This window comes from Scyliorhinus torazame, chromosome 18 (genome assembly GCF_047496885.1).
Source record: "Scyliorhinus torazame isolate Kashiwa2021f chromosome 18, sScyTor2.1, whole genome shotgun sequence".
NCBI classification, from domain to species: Eukaryota; Metazoa; Chordata; class Chondrichthyes; order Carcharhiniformes; family Scyliorhinidae; genus Scyliorhinus; species Scyliorhinus torazame.
This window is the reverse complement of record NC_092724.1, coordinates 125184507-125206140: the sequence shown is the minus strand read 5'-3', so window position 1 is coordinate 125206140 and position 21634 is coordinate 125184507. Positions and strand designations below refer to the sequence as shown.

Genomic DNA, 21634 nt, shown 5'->3' with positions numbered 1-21634 from the left:
ACCTGGTCTGAAGCCGCTTAAGCGATATCAAAACCACACAGACTGCAGCGGTTAAAAAAACAGCCAATCCCCAGTTTCTCGGGACAACAAGGATTGGGCAAGAAACAAGATATGCCCATCCCAGGAATAAAAAGGTCTTACCCTACCCCAGTTTGTTTTTGAGTCTCTTCTTCAATATGCCTGCATTATACATAAGAAATAGAAGTAGGCCATTCAGCCCTTTGACCCCACTCCACCAATCAACGGCCTATCTTATACTTCAATAGCACTTTACTAATCCTTAATGTTTTTAATATGTCAAAATCTACTGTCTAGAACATAGTCAATGATAGAACCTCACAGCCCTCTGGGGTAGAGAATTCCAAACATTCACCACCCTCTGAGTAAAGAAATTCCACCTTATCTCAATCCCTTTATTTAATATGCAAATTCTTTTGTATATAAAGGTCAACATACCATTTGCCTTTAATTGATTAATCAATGACGAACACAGTCAAAATAACCAAAGGCAGTTAAAACATTAAATTTGCGATGTTTATTTTAGGAAATATATATCAAACACATTTTTATTTTATATAAAAAGTCTAATTTGACAATGAATGTAAACCCCAAAAATGCACATATAAAGGTCATACAATGAAAGACAAAAGATAAGCGTCAATTTTCAATATAATTACAGTTTCAAAATACTGAGTAACTAATGTGACATTCCTTTGACATGTTGCTTAGATAGATAAAGATCCAAGATGTGCCGCATTTTAATGAAAACTACTTCTATATCTTTCAGTGAGCAATACATATTTTGGCAAAGAAGCAGTCTTCCTACTCACTGTTTTAACATTGTTTACATCATTAAAAGAGTTTGTCTTTTTTTTAAAAACAACCACCACCACCACTTTATTTCACAAATGTAAATGCGTCCACCGTGTGTTGTCTTTCACTTCTCTAATTAAAAGTCACAAAGGAACAAAGAGAGCTTTGGGATTTTCTAGAATACATGTCAGTTGACCGTGTTTTGATATACTGAAACATGCTAGTAATATAGTGGAAATAAATAGAGTGATAATTAAGCCAATTACATTCTGTTCTTTTTGTCCTGTTGAACACACATTTAGCTTGAGCACTACAATAGTATTAAAAGCAATTTTTAATCCACTGAAACATTCTGTTCACAAATCAACACAATTTTGTTTTAAGTTTCTCCCTGAACAATTTAGATTCATTACGAAATAAAGTGAACCGCAAAAATTAATTGCGGTTTTCTGCAAAAACAGTTCAGAACAGCCCCTTTGGTGTCGTGCAAATCTAAAAGGTAATCTATGAAGCAAGGCAATACAAAAATATGGCAAGTGTGCACCACTTAGTTTTGTGATGTGTAATAGTCATTCATTTGTGAACAGAATAGCACAGTATGGAATAAATTATCTTAAGACGAGCAGTGCTGATACACCACCACATACCTTTTACCTAAATTATTAGCTGGTCAAATAAATTCAGCAGCCTGGAGGAAAAGCCATATATATTTTACATGTTGCTGTTCATATCCTTTTCTGCTATTCCATTGGAAAACTCATTTCCCTCACTCAGCCGGTGAACTCTGTATGCTTCATAGTGAATGGCGCTGGTCACATCTTTGAGATTCTGCATGTGAGTCCTGAGGGATATTTTGTACAATGTCATCATCAGAATATACACGTTGAAATACTGAACCAATTTAAATTGTATTATTTCAATTCATTCATGGGGATGTGGGTTCTGCTGGCTAGGCCAGCATATATTTCCCATCCCTAATTGCCCTTCAGCTGGTGGCAGTGAGCTGCCTTTTTGAAATTTGGTCCATGTGGTGTAGGCACACCCACAGTGCTGCTAGGGAGGGATTTCAGTATTTTGACACAGCCACAGTGAAGGAATGGCGATATAGTTTCAAGTCAGGATGGTGTGTGGCTGGGAGGGGAACTTACAGGTGACGGTGTTCCAATGTATCTGCTGCCCTTTTCCGTCCAGATGGTCACGAGTTGGAAGGTGCCATCAGAAGATCCTTAGTGTGTTTCTGCAGTGCACCTTGTAGATGACACACACTGCTGTCACGGTGCACCGGTGGTGAAAGGAGTGAATGTTTGTGGATAGGGTGCCAATTAAGCGGGCTGCTTTGTCCTGGATGCGGTCTAGTGTCTGGGGAGTCAGGAGGTGAGTTACCCACCACAGGATTCCTAGCCTTTGACCAGCTTTTATGGTCACGGTATTTCTAAGGCCAGTTCAGTTCAGTTTCTGGTCACGGTCACTGTCAGGGTGTTGATGGCCGATTTAGCAATAGTAATGCCATTGAATGTCAACGGAAAATGATTAGATTCTGTCTTGTTGGAAAATAGAGCAATAATTATGAATGACTTTAATCCTTATGTTGATTGGTTTAATCAAGTTGGAAAGGGTAGCTACGACAACACATTCATAGAGTGCATTAGGGATAGTTTCCTAGAGTAACATGCCATGGAGCCAATCAGGAAACAGTCTGGTAATGAGGCAAGTTTAATAAATGACAGGGCAGCACGGTGGAGCAGTGGGTTAGCCCTGCTGCGTCATGGCGCCGAGGTCCCAGGTTCGATCCCGGCTCTGGGTCACTGTCCATGTGGAGTTTGCACATTCTCCCCGTGTTTGTGTGGGTTTCGCCCCCACAACCCAAAGATGTGCAGGCTAGGTGGATTGGCCACGTTAAATTGCCCCTTAATTGGAAAAAATGAGTTGGGTACTCTACATTTTTTTTAAAGTTTAATAAATGTCCACAGAGTAAAAGATCCCCTAGGAAGCAGTGATCATTACACAATAGAATTTAATATTCAGTTTGAGAGTGAGAAACTTGGGTCAGAAATTACTGCATTTAACTTAAATCAAAGGAATTACAACGAAATGAAGATAGAGTTAGCTAAAGTGGATTGGGTGAGCAGATTAGCAGGAAAGACAATAATCAAGCAGTGGCAGACATTTAAGGAGGTTATTCATGAATCTCGGCAAAAAATATACCTCAGTGAGGAAAGATTCTAAGAGGGATAAACCAACCATGGCTAACCTAGGATGTTAAGGAGAGTATTCAGTTGAAAGGAAAAGCATATAAGGAGGCAAAAGTCAGTGATAGCCGCAAAGACTGGGATAAATTCAGATTCCAGCAAAGAAGAACTAAAAATATAATAAAGAGAGAGAAAATAAAATACCAGGGCAAACTAGTAAGGAATCTAAAATCTGACAATAAGAGCTTCTTTAAATATATAAAAAGGAAGAGGGAGGTCAAAGTGAACATAGCCCTTTACAAAATAAATCTGGGGGGTAGTTATGGGGAACACGAAAATGGCAGAGGAGTTAAGCAGATATTTTGCATCAATCTTTATGGTGGCAGATACCTCAAACAACCCAGTCATACTAAAGAATACAGGGGAAGAATTAAATACCATACCATTATTAGAGAAGTAGTAGTAGACAAACTAATGAAGCTAATGGGAGATAGATCCCCTGGCCCCAATGACTTGTACCATTAGATCCTAAAAATAGTAGCTACAGAGATAGTGGATGCATTGGTTGTAATTTTCCCCAAATCTTTGGATTTTAGAAAAGCACCAGAGTATTGGAAAACTACAAATGTGCCACACTTTTCAAAAACAAAAGGTGTGTGTGTGTGTGTGTGTGTGTGTGTGGGGGGGGGGGGGGGGGCAAAAAGCAGGTAATTATAGGCCGATTAGGCTCACATCTACTGTTGGAAAAATGTTGCCAATCAATTATTAATAGCAATAATAGCAACACATTTGGAAAATTAGAACCTAATCAAGTAGAGTCCCCATGGTTTCATGAAAGGGAAATTACGTCTGACTAATAGAGTTATTGAGGAAGTCTCAACCAGAGTGAATGGAGGGGAACCAATAGGTGTTGTAATTGGACTTCTAGAAGGCGTTTGACAAGGTACCTCTAAGTCATAATAGCCCATAGTGTTGGCCTAGTTATTGGCACGGATAGAGAATTGGCTAATGGGCAGGAAACAGCGAGTACGGATAAGGGTTTCTTTTTCAGGTCGGTGACCTGTAACCAGTGGGGTTCCACAGGGAGTAGTGTTGGGACCGCAACTGTTTACAATATATATTAATGTCTTTGAGGAAGCAAGAGAATGTACTCTAGCCAAACTTGCAGACGACACAGAAACAGGGGGAAAGGCAAGTTACGAAGGGGATACAGTTTGAGGAGATATTGACAGGTTAAGTAAGTGGGCAAAAAGTTGGCGAATGGCGTATAATGTGGAAAAATATGAAGTTGTTCATTTTGGAATCTAATGCTGGTCCTTATTTCAAGGGTGTTGGTATATAAAAGTAGCTAAGTCTTGCTTCAACTTACAAGATACTAGTGAGGCCACACCCTGTAGTTCTGTGAGCAGCTTTGGTCCCCTTATTTGAGGAAATATATTATTTCATTGGAGGTGCTTCAAAGAATTGGTCTCTAGGTATGGAGGAATAGTCTTATGAGCAGAGGTTAAACAGATTGGGATTCTACTCACTGGAAGTTAGAAGAATTAGAGGTGATCTCATTGAAACATAAAAGATTCTTAAGGGGCTTGACAGAGTAAATGCCGAGAGGATGTTTCTCCTCATGGAGAGTCTAGGACCAGAGAGCATAGTCTCAGAATAAAGGGGTGTCAGTTTAAGACTGAGATGAGGAGTAATTTCTTCTCTGAGGGTCGGGAGTCTTTGAAACACCTCGTCACAGAGAACTGTGGGGGCAGTTAAATGTGATAAAGGTTGATTTCAAAGTTGTGTCACTTCACCATTAGCTCTGTGAAAACAGCAGTTTTCTCTCTGATCATCACTGATCTGCACTGAATGTCATGCTCCATTTGCCCAAACAGAAATTGTGCAAGGTATTTCATGCTAATAATTAGAAGCACAAGTACCTTTATAATTATGTGATAATTGTTTATAACCTATAAACTTTTCTGGCACAAAAAATACCTTTTATAATTGTGGTCACATTCCTGCAGTTATGGATATTACAGGGGGAATTTGAAAATATCAATCTTAAAATGTTCTTACTTTGTCTCTTTTTCCTTTCTCTCTCTCATTACAATCTTCCCTGGCATTCCTGGTTACTTTTTGCACCTGATTTGGCATTGCTTTGCCCCTGCTTCTCAGTCCTTACACTGCATATTTTCTAAGCCTTATATCTCATTGGTTAACAAGAAACTCTGTTTGCTGTTCTCTTCGCTCTGATCATCACATTTCTCTCGCTCTGCCACTATCAGCTGACAATTTTAGCAACTTTGCCAAACATTTTTTGAGCTCAAGGGTGTTGGGCTAACAAACTAATTAGTGTAACCAATAGCAGAAGCCCAGTTACAGCAAAATAACACTGACAATTGCAACTTAGAAATTCCATTCAGTAGTGAAATGTACAGATAACAGTGTAACACTGATAGCGTCAGTGCTCAACCACCTGACTGCAAATAAATCGACAATCCCTGAACCTGAATAACTTTTTGAAATAAAATGCGCATGGTATATCAGATGCATTATTTTGCTGCAACTGGGCTTCTGCTATTGGTTAGACTAATTAGTTAGTTGGCCGAACAGCTTTCAGCTCAAAAGATGTTTGACAAAGTTGCAGGCGGCATGGTAGCACAATGGTTAGCACTGTTGCTTCACAGCACCAGGGACCCAGGTCCGATTCCCGGCTTGTGTCACTGTCTGCGCGGAGTCTGCACGTTCTCCCCATGTCAACATGGGTTTCCTCCAGCTGCTCCGGTTTCCTCCAACAAATCCCGAAAGACGTGCTTGTTAGGTGAATTGACATTCTGAATTTTTCCCTCAGTGTACGCAAACAGGCGCCGTAGTGTGGCAATTAGGGGATTTTACAGTAACTTCATTGCAATGATAATGTAAGCCTATTTGTGACACTAATAAAGTTAGTGACAGAGTGAGAGAAATGTGATGTGGAGGGAACAGCAAACAGAGTTTTTTGTTAACCAATGAGATTTAAGAATTAGAAAACACACAATGTAAGGACTGAGATAGCACCATCTAGAAAGGTAAAATAGGGATATAGATAGGATTCCAGGCAGGAAAGACCCCATTCCCAACTCACCTTATCAGCAGATCACGCAAATAGGCAAATTCACAGTGAGACATATTTTCCACTGAAAGAGATTGAAAAACAGTTAATGTAGAATTTGTCGTGATATTTCAATGGTTATCCTACATTATCTACTTTAATAATATTGTGTGGAGAGGCTTTAATTTGCATTCAAATTTATGTTGTCCCATCGGTCACCTCATTGCCTCATCATATATTTTCACATTGCAATCATGCCTGTAACAATAAGAACACAAAACAAACTTACAGTGCACAAATTCTGCATGCATTTATTGCACTGATATCTCTCTAAGAGGGTTCTCTCCTGCAGCGTAACACTGCCTCTACTCCAGTCCAGAGGTGGACATCACCGCAACATTCATAAATCTAATATCCGTCATGATCTCATGACACACCCAACTACAGATGACTCCAATCTCAGAATAGGCAAAACATATCGTCATGCCCAGTACAGGCAGGTCTTCTCCATAACTTTATATCATGGACTTTAATCTGTTTGTAATCTTCTGGAATTAACCTCCTTTTTTATAAAGAAAGCCACTTACAAGGTGGCTGCCGAAGGTCAGGTGACTTTTGCAATTTCTGAACAGGCAAAGGATGTACGAACATGTCTAAGTCATCAAATGTAAATGGGTTTCTCAGGCACAAAGCGACAACCTTTACTCGCTCAACAGGAGAAGGATTATCAGAGATGGATGCCAGACTTGATGGAGCAATGAGGATGCTATAGAAAATAAAGTTTCCCAGTGAGACAATCATAGCTAGGGCAGCACTATAGCACAGTGGTTAGCACAGTTGCTTCACAGCTCCAGGGTCCCAGGTTTGATTCCCGGCTTGGGTCACTGTCTGTGCGGAGTCTGCACGTTCTCCCCGTGTGTGCGTGGGTTTCCTCCGGGTGCTCCAGTTTCCTCCCACAGTCCAAAGATGTGCGGGTTAGGTACATTGACCAAGCTAAATTGCCCTTAGTGTCCAAAAAGGTTAAATGGGGTTACTGGGTTACGGGGATAGTGAGGAGATGTGGGCTTGAGTAGGTTTCTCTTTCCATGTGCCGGTGCAGTGTCTGCCAGTCTCCCAGCCTGATTTCTTTCCAGGACAAATCTTAACCTTCTGGAAAGAAAACAAGTAACAAACTTTGCGACCTGATGACAAATCCATCTCATCAACCCTGATATTTGTCTCCAGCTATTTGAACCCCTTCAGAAGTGAAAACACTTTCAATGGGCCCGCAACATAATTCTTCCGAAGATGAACCAAACACGTGGGGTTGTATTCTCCATTCCTGAGACTAAGTGTTGATGCCCGGGCAGGAGTCATGGACTTTCACGACAGCAAAATTGGCTCTGAACCTGGACCAATTCAGCGACTGTGGAGGAGCTAGCACCGGCGCCACGTGGAACGCAATCAATCCAAATGAAAAATAGTGCGGGATTCGCCAGGTCCGAGATCGACACACAGGAGGCTGACAAGCTGCAGCCGCATATACACATTACAATTCCCCCACACACTCTTCCCAGCCAACAAGATGGCACTGATTGTGCTGGAGCCACACATCCAGCTGATGGTTCAGCTGGGGCCAGAGGACACCTAGTGGGGTGGCCTGAGGGGACACCTATGCGACCCATAACCCTAGGTTCATAATCGGTTGTCAGCGGCGTGCTACCCTTCTGGATGCGGCAAAGGTGTTCCGTGCCCATCCACCCCGACCCCACAGCCCACCTCCTGGCCACTCCCGCTGCTCCTCCCGGCCCTGGCAGAAACCCCCCGGCCAGCCGCACAACTGTCAGCAAACAGTCCAACATCACAAACTATGGTGATGTTGGACACTTTCCGTACCCCCTCTCTCTCCCTCAGCAGCCACTGGTTTCTCGACTTGTAAAGCACAAGTGAACTGAGTCATCGGGACCACGGCACACGGCAGGCAGAGAATCGCGGAGAATACCGGGTCAGGCCTGCTAATCATAAGCAAACGGTATTTACTGCACGTGCGTTCGGGACCGCATTGACGCTGCTGTCGAGGTGACGAAGAATTGTGATTTGGCGTCAAATCGGTGCACGTGAGTTTGGTGTCGGAACCTATTCTCCGCCCAATCACGTTTCCCGATTTCGCTGTCAGCCAACTGGGAGAATCACACCCGTGAACTACAAACTGCTCTTTTATAATTGGTTAAAAAGAAAGTGCACTATCCTCTGTAACTGGAATTCTTGGAGAATGAGTGATGCGGTGCATACGGGGTGAATGATGAATGCATGCATAAATAATCTCTATTTAAACTCACAACTTGACCATACATTCCTCAGGGGTTATGAAACGCCGTGTTACTTTTTGAAGAAACACACTGATTACAGGCAGTAAGGGAAGAGAGTTGGAGTTCCAGTCTCTCCCTCAACTCTTGTCTGCAACAATATATTGTTGAGTAGGGAACTCTAACAGCATCCAGTGCATGTCACCATAATAAATAGGCTAAATAATTGAAATAGAGTCAGAGTGTGCTCATACAAGCAGGCATTCAATGCAAATCAATTTATCTGTAACCGTGTTCCCCAAGACTCATGAAACTTAATTTGTAATGTTTCCACTTTGATTTTGTTCACAAACCGAACTCTGCAGCACTCAAATACTGGGACCAAAACAAACTGGATGGTATTCTCCAGGATCATTACCTAATTCATGGAGTACCTCACTATGTTTTTCTATAGTGAGATAGCAAAATTACTCTCAAGAAGCTTTGAAAACTTTTGGAACTCTAAACGTACCACCTCATTTACTGGGAAAGGGATAAGATGGAATAAAAGCTGATCGCAACTGAATGAAAAACACCCATTTCGCAACAATGCCATTGTGTTTTGCGCCCTAGGCCATACCATTTCCCAGCCAAACCCTTAGCTGGCTACATTTTAGCTTTCGCTTTGCTGGTATCAGCAGTGACAGGACGAATGGCAGATCATTGGAAATACGGCAAGAATGTCAGACACTTAGAGCCACAGTTGTGCATAAGAGAAATTTTTGTTAACTGCTGTGGTTCAATTTTTTAAAAAACTGAACATTTTTTGTACCACCTTTGACCAGGCTTTTGTCATCCCTCTTATAAACCATTCTTTTTTAAATCTGATTAAACCTTGTATAATCTATGTTAAAGATATTACACAACTAATTTGTTGTATATATCCACCGGGAAGTAATCGAACAAAAAGTTATTGACCTCTCTGATAAAATTACCTCATAAAAACTTTCAACTCATCAAATAACCACAAGAGGGCAGAAGAAAATGCACTATCTTTATAATGGTATATTCAATTGGTAATAAAACAGCTGATACTAACTAGTCAGATAACGCTACCTGGTCCGGAATTCTTCGGCTGCTCGCTGGTTTCGAGGTGCTCAGGTCCCACCGGCAGCCCCCCCCCCCCCCCCCCCCCCCCGACACGGGGTGGCTTCAATGGGAATTCAAATTGACAGCAGCGGGAACAGAGAATCCCGCCGCCAGTGAACGGCGCGCTGCCTCCCGCCACTGAGAAACACGTGGCTGGGAGGCCAGAGAATCCTGGCCCTGATCTCCAGGCACAAGTTAACAACGTTTTTTTAAAAATCAGATTGTGTATCGGATTGCACAGAAGTTCTCGGCTTCTCATATTTACTGCAGTTATTGTTATCCAACTGACAGATTGTTCACTAAACAAAAAAATTTCAGCACCTGACAAAATAAGTAAGCTTGACAAAATTTGCATATGCATAACTTCAGAATTCCCCAAAACATTTCTAAGCCAATGAATCATCACTGTTGCAATGTTGGGAACTGTGGCATAAAAACTGTGCGCTACAAACTCTCATGAGCAAAATTTCTGAAATCCAGTTAAAAAAAAAAAATCATTTACAACAGAGAGGAGGTTAAAATCTTTCACTTAGGTGGTTGGGAGTCTTTGGCGCTCTCTCCCTGAAAATGGTGATGGAAGCAGAATCTTTGAATATTTTTAAGGCGGATAGATTCTTGGTAAGGGGTTGAAAGCTCATCGGGATTAGGCAGGATGCAAATTTGAAGCTACTATCAGCTCAGTCAGGATCTTATTAAATGGCGGAGCAAGCTCGAGGGACTGAATGGCCTACTCCTGCTCCTTGTTTGTCTGTTCAAAGTGATATAGCAATAGGGGATTCCACAGTTAGGGAAGCAGACAGGTGTTTATGTGGCCGTAGATACGACTCCAGGATGGTGTGTCGCCTTCCTGGTGCCAGGGTCAAAGACATCACAGAACATCTGCAGGACATTCTTTTGGGGGAGGATGGTGGTCCACATTGGGAGCTATGACATAGGTAGGAGAAGTGAGGAGTCCTCAAAGTGGATTTTATGGAGTTTGGAAGGGAATTAAAAAGCAGGATCTCAAGAGCAGTAATCTCAGGGTTATCCCTGTGTCAAGTATTAATGGGGATAAGAAGAGGAAGATTGAGCAGTTCAACACATGACTGGAGAAATGGAGTAGGCGGAAGGGCTTTAGACGCCTGATGTATTGGTATTGGATCTGGGACAGGTGAGACTTGTACAAGGAGGACGGGTTACACTGGAACAGGACTCGGCCTAATGTCCCCGCAGGAAGGTTTACTAATGCTGTCGAGAAGGGGTTAAACTAGATTGGCAGGGGGATGGGAATCTGAGGGGAAATTCAGTGGAGAGCAGAAAAACTGGCAATAGGAAGTAGAGAAGTATTAACTGATAAGGAGGATACATAGAATACTTGTGAGAGTTTGACAGAATTAGAGTCGACAGTTGTAAGATGATGTCAGAGTGAGGGGGAAATTAGAAAAGCCTAAATCAGAGTTAATGAGCATGTTTTGCACATTAACAAATATTTAATTTACTGCGGAACTAACTATTTTCATTTTTACCAATGAAATTAATAAGTGCTGCATTGGATAAACCAATGCTCACCCATTTAATAAATCTGCATCCTCCCATTCAAATACATAGAGGTATAAATTTTAGTACCAACTTAGAAAATAAATTCTGAAACACTTCCCGACTGTGCTGGTTAATGGAAGATTTCATGTTTGCAATGTATGAATTTCAGTGCCCATGCAATGCCAGGTACATAAGCTATACATCCCAGTGATTGGCTGATCAAATTAAACAGCATGTTTCTTTGGTTGTTAGCAATAGAGTACAGGCTCTGCTCAACCATCCCATGCTTGCAAAGCCTACAATAAAACATCTCTGGTTAGATGTCATTCAATAATCCTGAGTGCAGTAATAGCTCCACAAACAACCCATTTAAGATAAATCTGTCGCGCATTATACACGTGACATATAGTACATTGTTATACAGGGATCTGCAAACAAGAGAAGTACATTCTTGCACATTTTTTTAATTGCCCAGAAGCTTGGGGAGCATATATTCACTGTTGCTTTGTCCATGGAAAGGCCAAATGATCGGCCTCCATTTCTCCTTATTATTACTGTGATTGTTGTGATCATTTGAAATTTGGTATTCTTGCTCTTGTCCTGATTAGTGCACAATGAAAAGCTTCAGTAACTTGTTTCTCTTTTCAGCAGTATTCTGCTGCACAGAGCACATCAAGCATCGGCTCTGGTTGAGCGGTTGCCCTCTCGTCTCAGAGTCAGAAGATTGGGGGTTCAGGTCTACAGGGACTTGGGTCAAAATTCCAAGTTGATCCCTCTGAGGGAGTACTGACTTTAAAGGTGCGATCTTTCAGATCAGACATTAAATTGAAGCCCCATTTGCCCCCCAGAGATGAAGATAAAATATGCTATGTTGTTAATTCAAAAGAGGAGCAGGGCAGTCCTGAGGCCTTGAAAGGTGCTATTAGCACATATCTTTCTTCTCGTTCTGTGCTGTAGGTGACACTTTCCTGGTCAAACTGATCCTTCAACCAACACTTGAACAAAAGTGATCTGATCATTATGATATTGCTGTGTGGGGGACCTTGCTGCCTGCAGTTTTCCTGCTGCTTTTCCTACATTCCAACAGTGACAATGCTAAACAAAGTCTTCCACTGTCTGTGAATTGTTTTTGGACATGTAGGCCTCTTTCACTTTCCTTTCATCACCTTCACCTCTGCCACCTTGAACTGCCTGATTGGAGGCAGACGAAAGCATAATGCCTTGAAAGGAACATCCATCATCCCTCAGAGTAACCTTTGACTGGAAATGGCCACATGACTTGGGTTGAAGCCCAACAAAAGGTAATTGGGAAGCAATAATATTCTGAGCACAATGTACCTTTCTTCAAGGCATTTTAATAATTGTCCAGTTGGCTTTGGTCTTCTTAACACCCATCAATATTGCAATGAATCAACTAGTTAAAAGTTGGGATTTTAATTATCAGTTGTCTTCCACAACAAAGTTTATAAACTGGCTGGAAATTTGTAAAATGAAGTTATTTTTCCCTTTATGGTTCAACGGTGGATCAAAGTGCCAAACAGAAGCTAAGGTAAGGAAACAGAAACTAAACAATCAAGTAGACAACAAGATATTGTAATTGATCATTTTCAAATTTCATCTTGCCTATCTTTACCAGAGACCTTGCCGAAAATTGAAAAAAGATACAGTGGCTTAGTGTATGATCTGCACAAATTAATGAAACACCGGAAAATAATTAATTTTCCCATATATTACTTGGGATTGAACATGAGCATTAATAACATTTTACAAAAGGAGAGGATCTGAAAGTGGGTACAATAATGAATAAGCTCCAGAAATACTGCAATTGTAAATTAAATTTGAATTAAACATGCTTTGCATGTCACATGCAGAAAATGGAAAAAGCAATCAATATGCAATGATATTATAAAATTATACATTTGTTTAATTAATTGACAGAATTAGTATTATAATAAAATTCAAAGCAAGTCTTGGTCTTCAACTAAAGTTGAGTGGCTGAGGGAAGACAGCAAAATAAAAATGAAACCACAAGATTTGTGCAGCGGGGAATTGAAATTACTCAGGCAAGAGGAAGGAAAGGGATTAAGAAGCAGCCAAATGCAAAATCAGAAATGATGACCTTCAAGGCAAAAAGGGAGTGAGATTTTACCAGATGCCTTTGGCAATGCTTCCACTCGAAGTGTGTTACAAAACAATCTATATGATATATAAGCACATCAACAGCAGGGGCACACAATGGATGACTTAATGATGTGCAGTATGTCAAAAAAGGGAACAGGTGGCAGATAGAAAATAATTGAAACCTCTGGAAGAGTTAAACTGAAACTTAATAAAGTCAACTGTGTGTTGGGAGCCACAAGAGGGCACTTGTTGATGACAGCACTGGTGAAGATATCACTCGTGAAGACAATGCATTTGACATACAAAAGTCTCATCCACTTGAGTACACACCATGTCCTCAGTGCAAAGAGGATATGTGAAGACTGTTGGGCTCGATGAATTATTTGAGTAAAACACCTTCAGGAACAAAGATCATATCTTAAAAAATAGTTAAGACCATCGAATGGAGTTGGAATCCCATTAAATGTTGAAAATAAAGAACGGTTTTGTTTGTGCAACAACAGGTTCTAGAATTCTACAATGCTGAGACAATAATGAAAAAACAATTTCAGCATGAGTCTTACGGCAGGATTATAAACTGTACTATTGCAAAATTAGCATCAGTGGTAATGCACTGTACCAGGTTCAGTATTTCGTTTGGAGACCAGACATGTACAGCTCAAGAAGGTTCTGATAAGGATTAACTTTACTTGTGAAATGTTTAGATTGGTTTGAGTATGGCTTTACTCTTCAAACAGTTAAAAACTACTCCTGAATCTATTTTCAAAATTCTTAAATGAGTGCCCTTGCTATTGCAAAGAATGATGATCAGGCTACAAGGGCTAAGATCGGAAAGAATTCTATACACCAAACAATTTTACATATGCCATTGCTACACTATTAAGTAAGGCAATGTATAAAACACAATGAAAAAGTTGTTGAGGATTTACAATTTGACATGGTAATGACTGTATCTAACCAGAAGATGTATCTTATCAGAAAAAGAACGAGAATACTAGATATGTAAAACGGACTTAACAATAATACATCGAAGGGTGCACATTTGTAATCAGATTGTAGATATTGAAAAACGGACTCAGAAATGTACAAATCTTTATATAGACACAGGGAAACAAAAGGAAACAGACACAGCCAATGGTGTATTGATGTCGAATAAATCAGAATATAGTTTATGAAGTCGAAATTTCTTTAATCTATTTACAATATTGGCTCAGAATTAGTTGGAAAATAAAAGTGTGTGAATGATACATCTTGCCATATTCTTTTCCAAAGCATCAGGCTACGACTGAGAACTCCAGATCGCGAGCATCTCGGAGAGGAAGGAAAATCAGTGGACGGGATTTACGCCGTCACTTTGACCGGGGGGAGGGGGGGTCCAGTCCACAGAGATCAGGGCGCCATCTTTAAAAGGCGCCCTGATCAGCCCAGAAACTGAATGGTCTGCAGCAACTCCCGCACCCAGATCCCCATCACAGGCATCAGGGGCTCTCCTCTGCTCCCAACCAGTCCGCAATCTCGGGGGCGCTCGCCCCCATCACAGATATCACCCCTCCTCAAACACACAAAGGGAATGCATCCCATGGTGCCACCCAGAGGACCCACCCCTGACAGGCTGCCTGTGCCAGGGCGCTGCCAGGGCATGTCCATCTCTCTCCTGCCCCGGGGGCTATACTTAGCTTCGTGCCTAGGAAGGGGAGGGATCTCGACTGATTCACGTTTTCAAATTACTGTTGTAAACCTCGCCGACATGACGTGCTAAACTATTAAAATGAATATCTCGCCCTTTGTGTCGTGAACCTCGTGACGTTACCGGTGAAGGGCGTGGAAAATCGGGAAATGTGAACTCACCAGCAATAATTGGGGGCGGGATTCTCCCAACAGGAGTCTAAGTGCCGATGCCGGAGTAAAATACGAAGTGTTTTACTCCGGCGGCGGCGCCCGTTCCCAGACCCCATTCTGGGGCCTCCGTGGGGCTGGCAGGAGCGTGGCGAGATTTGCGGGGGTGGGGCCTCGGCGCGGCGTCAGAGACCCGGCGCCGTGTAAAAGATGCGGCGTCTTGGGTCCCACGCATGCGCAGTTGGGCCAACTCAATCCTGCGCATGCGCAGTTGGGCCACGCCCTCCTGCGCATGCACGGGGAACTTCTTGCGCACACCGGCCCCGACCCAACATGGGGTCGGTGTTCAGAGGCCGGCCGTGGCGGAAAATAGGCCCGGAGGGGGAGACACCGGCCCCGCCGATCGGTGGGCCCGGTTGCGGGCCAAACCCCATCGGAGCCCCCCCCCCTCCCCCCGGTGAAGGAGCCCCCCAACCCCCAAACGCCCTCCCCCCCCGCCCCCCGAGCGTTCCCGCAGAGTTCCTGCCGGTCGCGACCAGGGGTGAACGGCGCCGGCGGGACTCTGTCATGTCGGAGCTGCCGCACGGTCCATCCAGGCCGGAGAATCGGCGGCCCGCCGAGTCCAGTTGCCCGCGGCGCGCCAGCGCAGATTCTCTGCACCTTGGAGAATCGCGCGCCGGCGTCAGGGGCTCGTGGCGCAGTTGCTCCGATTCTCCGGCCCGGCACGGGGCTCGGAGAATTGTCCCCAGGGTTTTCCAATTCTCGCCATATTTTCAGCTCATGTCGCCGTTTTCTCCGACAGCAAGCATGGGCTGAAAAATGCCCATATCCAGTGAACTGCAATTTGTCAGAGGTTGCATTGACAGAGGTTCTGAAATTCTGGCAAGTGAAGAATGAATTTCCTGTGCCTGACGATGAAGCTGTGAAACTCCCTGAATTCTGGACTCGGATATCATTATAATGGAACCAACTGGCAACGGTGTTCCCTGACAAAGTATTAGAACACAGCGACAGGTGGTGGTCATTTAGCCCAACAATCCAATTTTAGCATCCAATGAGATCATTGCTGATCTGTGACCTAACGTGTGCCCACATTCCCCCCACATCCCTACATACCGTTAGCTCACAAAAATCTCTCCATCGCAAATTCAAAATCAACAACTGATCTCGCATCAATTGCAGTTTGTGGAAAAGTTCCAAAGCCTTGCGTATGAAAGTGTTTGCGCTCCTGAAAGGCTTGCCTCTAATTTTTAGACTCTTGCCTCCTATTGAGCAGAAGTTTCTCTCAGTCTACCCTATACATTTCTTTAAATATTCTGGACAGCTTCAATCAAATGGCTCAACTTTCTGAATGTCAACAATTTACAACCCTAGTTTGTGTAATTTCTCCTTGTAATTTAACACAAGGAGTACAGGTATCATTCTGGTAAGCCCCATGCTGTACTCCCTCCAAGGTCATTATTTCCTTTCTAAGGTGTGGCATCTAGAACTGCTAGTAGCACATGATGTGTGATCCAATCAGGGTTTTAATACTGGGCTGCTCAGCGGCCCTCAGGTAACTGGGGTGGGTTCGGTTCAGGCAGTCAAGATCAATTGGTGATTGGGAGAGGAAGCAAAGGTAAGGATGAGCAGGGTAGGGAGGAGATCAGGTTCTGTGAGTGATGGAGAGCAAGGACCAGAGCCTGAGCAGTAATGTGGGGCCAGGTGGTGTTAACCCGATTCTTCCCAGCTCTACAGTCAGGTATGTTCATTATGTCCAAGACTGCAGTCACGTCGGCGAGGTTTACAACAGCTGGTTACCTTTGGGCAAACCAATCCTGTATAGGCCTCAAACAGGTGCTGGGTTCCTTGATTGCGTGTGCAATGGCAACTACCCACCCTGCTTCAGATGTGGGTAAAGAATGCCTGCATATTTTTCTCCTTTCACATGGTGAGCAGAAGACTTGAGGCTGAAAATGGGCAGTGTGACTGAACTTTATTGTCAACATGCTTTAGTTTGAATAGTTTGTAATTAATGGAATATTATTCCTCTGACTTCATGCTACCTGCTGTTAATCAAGAAATAAGTGCAGACTGTAAACATGGGAAGTTAGGAAGATGTATGAATTTCCCATTGAAGAGGTAGTGAACAATAGCTTGTGGAAAGTTGTAACAGTCAGTCTAGCAATCAAGGAAATATTAATGCAGGAAGGAGGCAAGAACAATTGAAGAAAAAGATTTAGTATGATAGAAGGAATACACACTGCTCCTTGTATTCTGGAGGAGTCCTTCCTGATATTTCCTTCGTTCCATTTCTTTTATTTTTGGTCTGCGGATTAATAATTGAGATATACCTTTAAGTCAAGTGGAGGAAGTAGAGGACTCAAAGTTTCAAACAGCATGCTTACTGGAACATTTTGTTCTCCAGTTTAATATTTGGGAAGGGCGAACTCAGACTTTACGGTACCTAGCAGACCGGAGGGAATCTATTTCAATTGGCTAACTGGCAACCAATGAGTTGGCCAGGGACACTGTTCTGCCTGACCACAATCAGCTATTGGTTCCTGCCAAGGTGTTTTCCCCCCCCCCCAGAGAGAATCTTCCAGAAGACTCTAGACTCTCAAAGGAAGAGGAGCTGTTTTTCTCCCTCTCTCGGCTTCCGATTGCCTGCTGCCTCCATGAGTCTGCAGTGAAGGTTATTACAAGCTAAAGGAAAAGAAAGTACCCAACTGAAGGCCTAACCTTGAGAAAGAAACTCACTGGAAGACAGGCATTTGAATCAATGATACTAATCATTTAATTGTATTATTATTCCTCTTCACTTCCTACCACCCTTTCCCTTCTGTGTTGTTTGTCTGTGTGTGCAGAGGCTGGGGGTGAAGCGGTGGTAATTGGGAATCAGATAGTGGAAAGCTAGTTGTTTTTTTTTGCCTATTTAATTATAATTACAGTTGATAATAAAAGGTTAATTGTGTTTAAATTTTACAAACCTGGTGAACACACACTATGAACACTATGTAATCAATCTAACTCAACCCAAGCTCTCACTACAAAACAGCGAAGAAACTGAGAAAAAAAAACTTCCAATTCAATTGGATAAACTTTTGAAAACGGTGCGGCTCTGAGACAGTGAAGTTGCAGATGCATGAGGAAAAAGGTTGGGGAAGTTGTTGCCGGAGGGAGTGGGCACTAGCGTATAGAAGTGGAAAAGCGGAATAAGGTGCATAAAGTGAGAATACTAGGCCGTGATAGAAGTTCTTTATTAGACAGGAGTGGACTAAGTGGAAATAGGAGGTTATTTGGTGAGGAACAGGAGGAAGTAATATTGTCTAAATTAAGGTTACTGTGCATGTATGTGAATACCCAGTGAGCAGCAAATAAGATTGGTGCGTTACAGGCACAGATTGTGATGCAAAGTCAATAAAAAGACCTGGCTCAAAGGAAGGTAGACCTGAGTATTAAATATCCCTGGATACAAGGTGTTCAGGAAAGATAGGAAAGGAAGGAAAAGGGTGGAGTGCTAGCATTCATTAATTATAATATTGCTGTTCTGGAGAGAGAGAGATATGTCCCAGAGGGATCAGTTCATAATCAATTTGGCTGGAGCCAAGGAACAGAAATTGTGCAATTATGTTGCCCTGTGTACTCGACGCGCCACCAGCTAGTGAAAAAGATGTAGAAGAACAAATCTGCAAGGGAATTACAGAGCGGTGCAAGCCTTATAGGGTAGTTATATTGGGGAACTTTAATTATCGATAGATAAGAGTGGGATAGTAGTTGTGTAATGAGCAGAGAGGGGCAAGAGTGTAAAGAGCAGAGAGGGGCAAGTGTTCACAGTGTGTGTTCAGCAAAGATGTCTACAGCAGTATGTTTTCAGTCCAATGAGAAAGGAGGCACTGCTGGACTTGTTGTTAGGAATGAGGGGGGTCATGTGGATAAAATATCAGTAGGGGAACATTTAGGGAACAGTAATCATTGTATCATTAGGGTTTAGATTGGTTACAGAAAAGGACAAGGAACAATCCAGAGTGAGAATAATTAACGAGGGGAAGGTCAACATCAATGGGTTAAGAATGGATCGGACCCAGATAAATTGGAATCAAATGTTGGCAAAAGAAACATTAGGAGCGATCGACCTGCCGTGTCCCGCTGGAATCAGAGCGGGATATGGCCAGGAAATGCCGGGAGAGGCCTCACCCGGGATTCATGATGGCCGGAATGCCTCACAAGATCTAACCAGATCGCGTGAGATGCCGCGATCTGGGTCCTTCACAGTTAAGTGTGTTCTTAAATCCGGCTGATGTTGTATCTAACCGGCTCCCAGCATCCAACGGCCTCCCCAAATATGGGCCAGGTGGAACGGCACATGGCCATCTCCCAGGGCAGATATTGGGGGGATTTCTTGCATCCTCAGTGGTGTATTTCTTAGTGGCAGGAGGAGGCCTGCTGTTGACTGGCTACACAATCTTCTGGTCCCACCACTGCCAATGGGATTTACCATTTAGTCCCCCCAGCGCCACCGGGAAATCGGCAATTGGGGTTCTCCATTGGCAGGACCGGAAGATCCAGCTGGCGGAAATGGCAGGAAGATCTCCCCCAGAATTCAGGCACAGATAAAGGATATTCCTGCAAAGTGGAGAGGGAGGGTTTTGTAAGGGCCACGAAGAATCCAGCACGAGTTTTAAGGATACAAAGTAATAACATTTATTTACAATAACATATTATATATAACAGCAGCTGCACACTCCTTCCTGCTGGTTCCTGAACTGGCCAGCTTTATTTATACTTGGAGTTTACTAATGGTTTCTCTGCCCCCCTCATTGGGGAAGCTCATACTCCCACAGGATTGTGGGATTGTCATTAGTCCCCAGCCAGGCAGTCGTCCTCCGTCTCCACGTCCTCAGGAGTAGTCGCCGCAGGTTCATCCACATGGAAGGTACGGCCCCTGGGTACGCCCTCAGGACCGCCGTCTGCGATGGGGTCGGCGCCTACAAGTCTGACACGGACATGGCTCCTCATCCATTGGCTCTGGAGAAGGCTCCCTTCGGGGAGAAATGTCCGACGGCCACTGGCGTCGGTCCGGACGTTGCCTTGCCCAAGGTACCGCAGGAGTGCGGGGGGATGTTTTCGGACGGAAGGGGTTGCGCCCCAAGGCATGCGCTTCCATTCCCTGTAGCTCCTGTACTCCTCCCTCTGCGCTCTCTCGGGACAATACGATTTGAATGACCTGTTGAAAAGTCAATGTTGGCTCCGCTAACAACTTTCTCTAGGTGGCCGCATTGTTAATACCGCAAACCAAAGGTCACGTAACATTCCTCACAAGGTCTCACCATAGTCACAGTACTCCGCAATCCTGCGTAGCCTGGATAGAAAATCGGAAAGGGATTCTCCAGGGGTCCTCTCAGCGGTATTAAACCGGTAACGCTGCACTATCGTGGACGGGGTTGGGTTAAAATGTTGCCCCACTATATTCACAAGTTCATCAAACGTTTTGGTGTCCGGCGCAGCTGGGTACGTAAGGCTCCTAATCACCCCAAACGTAAGCAATATGACCACCTGGCGCTCGTTTTCGGTGATATTGTTTGCCCGGAAATAGTAACGCATCCGTTGTGCGTACTGGTTCCAGCTTTCCAGCGCAGCATCAAAAACATCCAAACGTCCGTACAGAGGCATGGTATAATAGAAAACAACTTCCAACCTGTATCCAACAAAAATCCAGGGAGGTGGCTTCAGCAGTGTAGACAGCTATTCACTTTAACCTTCGTCGCCAGTTTTGTAAGGGCCACGAAGAATCCAGCACGAGTTTTAAGGATACAAAGTGTATATGTTATTGTAAATAAATGTTATTACTTTGTATCCTTAAAACTCGTGCTGGATTCTTCTCCCCGTGTGGCCCCCATTAAGGTGACAGTACGGGTCAATGGCCACCCGCTTGAGATGGAGTTGGATACTGGCGCAGCGGTCTCCGTGATCGCCCAGAGGACATTCGACCGCATCAAGCAGGGTATACAGACCCTTACATTAACCGACTCACAGGCCAGGTTGGCCACCTACAAGGGGGAACCACTGGACATTGCAGGAACTACAATGACCCCTGTTGTCTATGGACGCCAGGAGGGGCGCTTCCCACTTATCGTGGTGCGCGGCCATGGGCCCAACCTGTTGGGTCGTGACTGGTTGCGCCATTTGCGGTTGCAATGGCAGCACATCCTCCAAACAGTTTCTGAAGGGTTGACTGAGGTGCTAGGACGATACCCAGATGTATTCCAGCCTGGTTTGGGGAAAATAAAAGGGGCCGTAGCCCGTATCCAAGTTGAACCAGGAGCCACGTTGCGCTATTTCCGGGCGCGCCCAGTGCCTTACGCCTTGCTCGAGAAGGTAGAAGGGGAGCTCACTCGTTTGGAGAGTTTGGGTATTATCAGGCCCGTCCGTTTTGCTGACTGGGCAGCACCAATTGTACCGGTAATGAAGCCAGATGCCACAGTTCGCTTGTGTGGCGACTATAAACTTACAGTGAATACGGTTTCCCGACTCGACCGATGTCCAATTCCTCGCATAGAGGATCTCTACACGAAACTTGCAGGTGGACTCTCGTTCACAAAATCAGATATGAGTCACGCCTACCTGCAGTTGGAGCTGGACCCTGCCTCCCGACCATATGTAACGATTAATACACACCGGGGCCTGTA

General features: G+C 43.7%; 1 protein-coding gene across 6 annotated transcripts in view; it reads right to left on the bottom strand.

The window, feature by feature from the left end:
- Positions 1 to 512: 512 nt before the first annotated feature.
- LOC140395489 (septin-9-like) overlaps positions 513 to 21634 on the bottom strand; it is a 397275-nt gene continuing 376153 nt past the window's right edge. For all 6 annotated transcript variants that reach the window (XM_072483289.1, XM_072483292.1, XM_072483293.1 and 3 more), the window contains 2 exons: positions 6112 to 6163; positions 513 to 1654 (listed from right to left, as the gene is read on the bottom strand). In XM_072483289.1, the coding sequence (XP_072339390.1) occupies positions 1525 to 1654; positions 6112 to 6163 (182 nt within the window). In that variant the 3' untranslated portion in view covers positions 513 to 1524. The remainder of the gene's footprint in view (positions 1655 to 6111; positions 6164 to 21634) is intronic.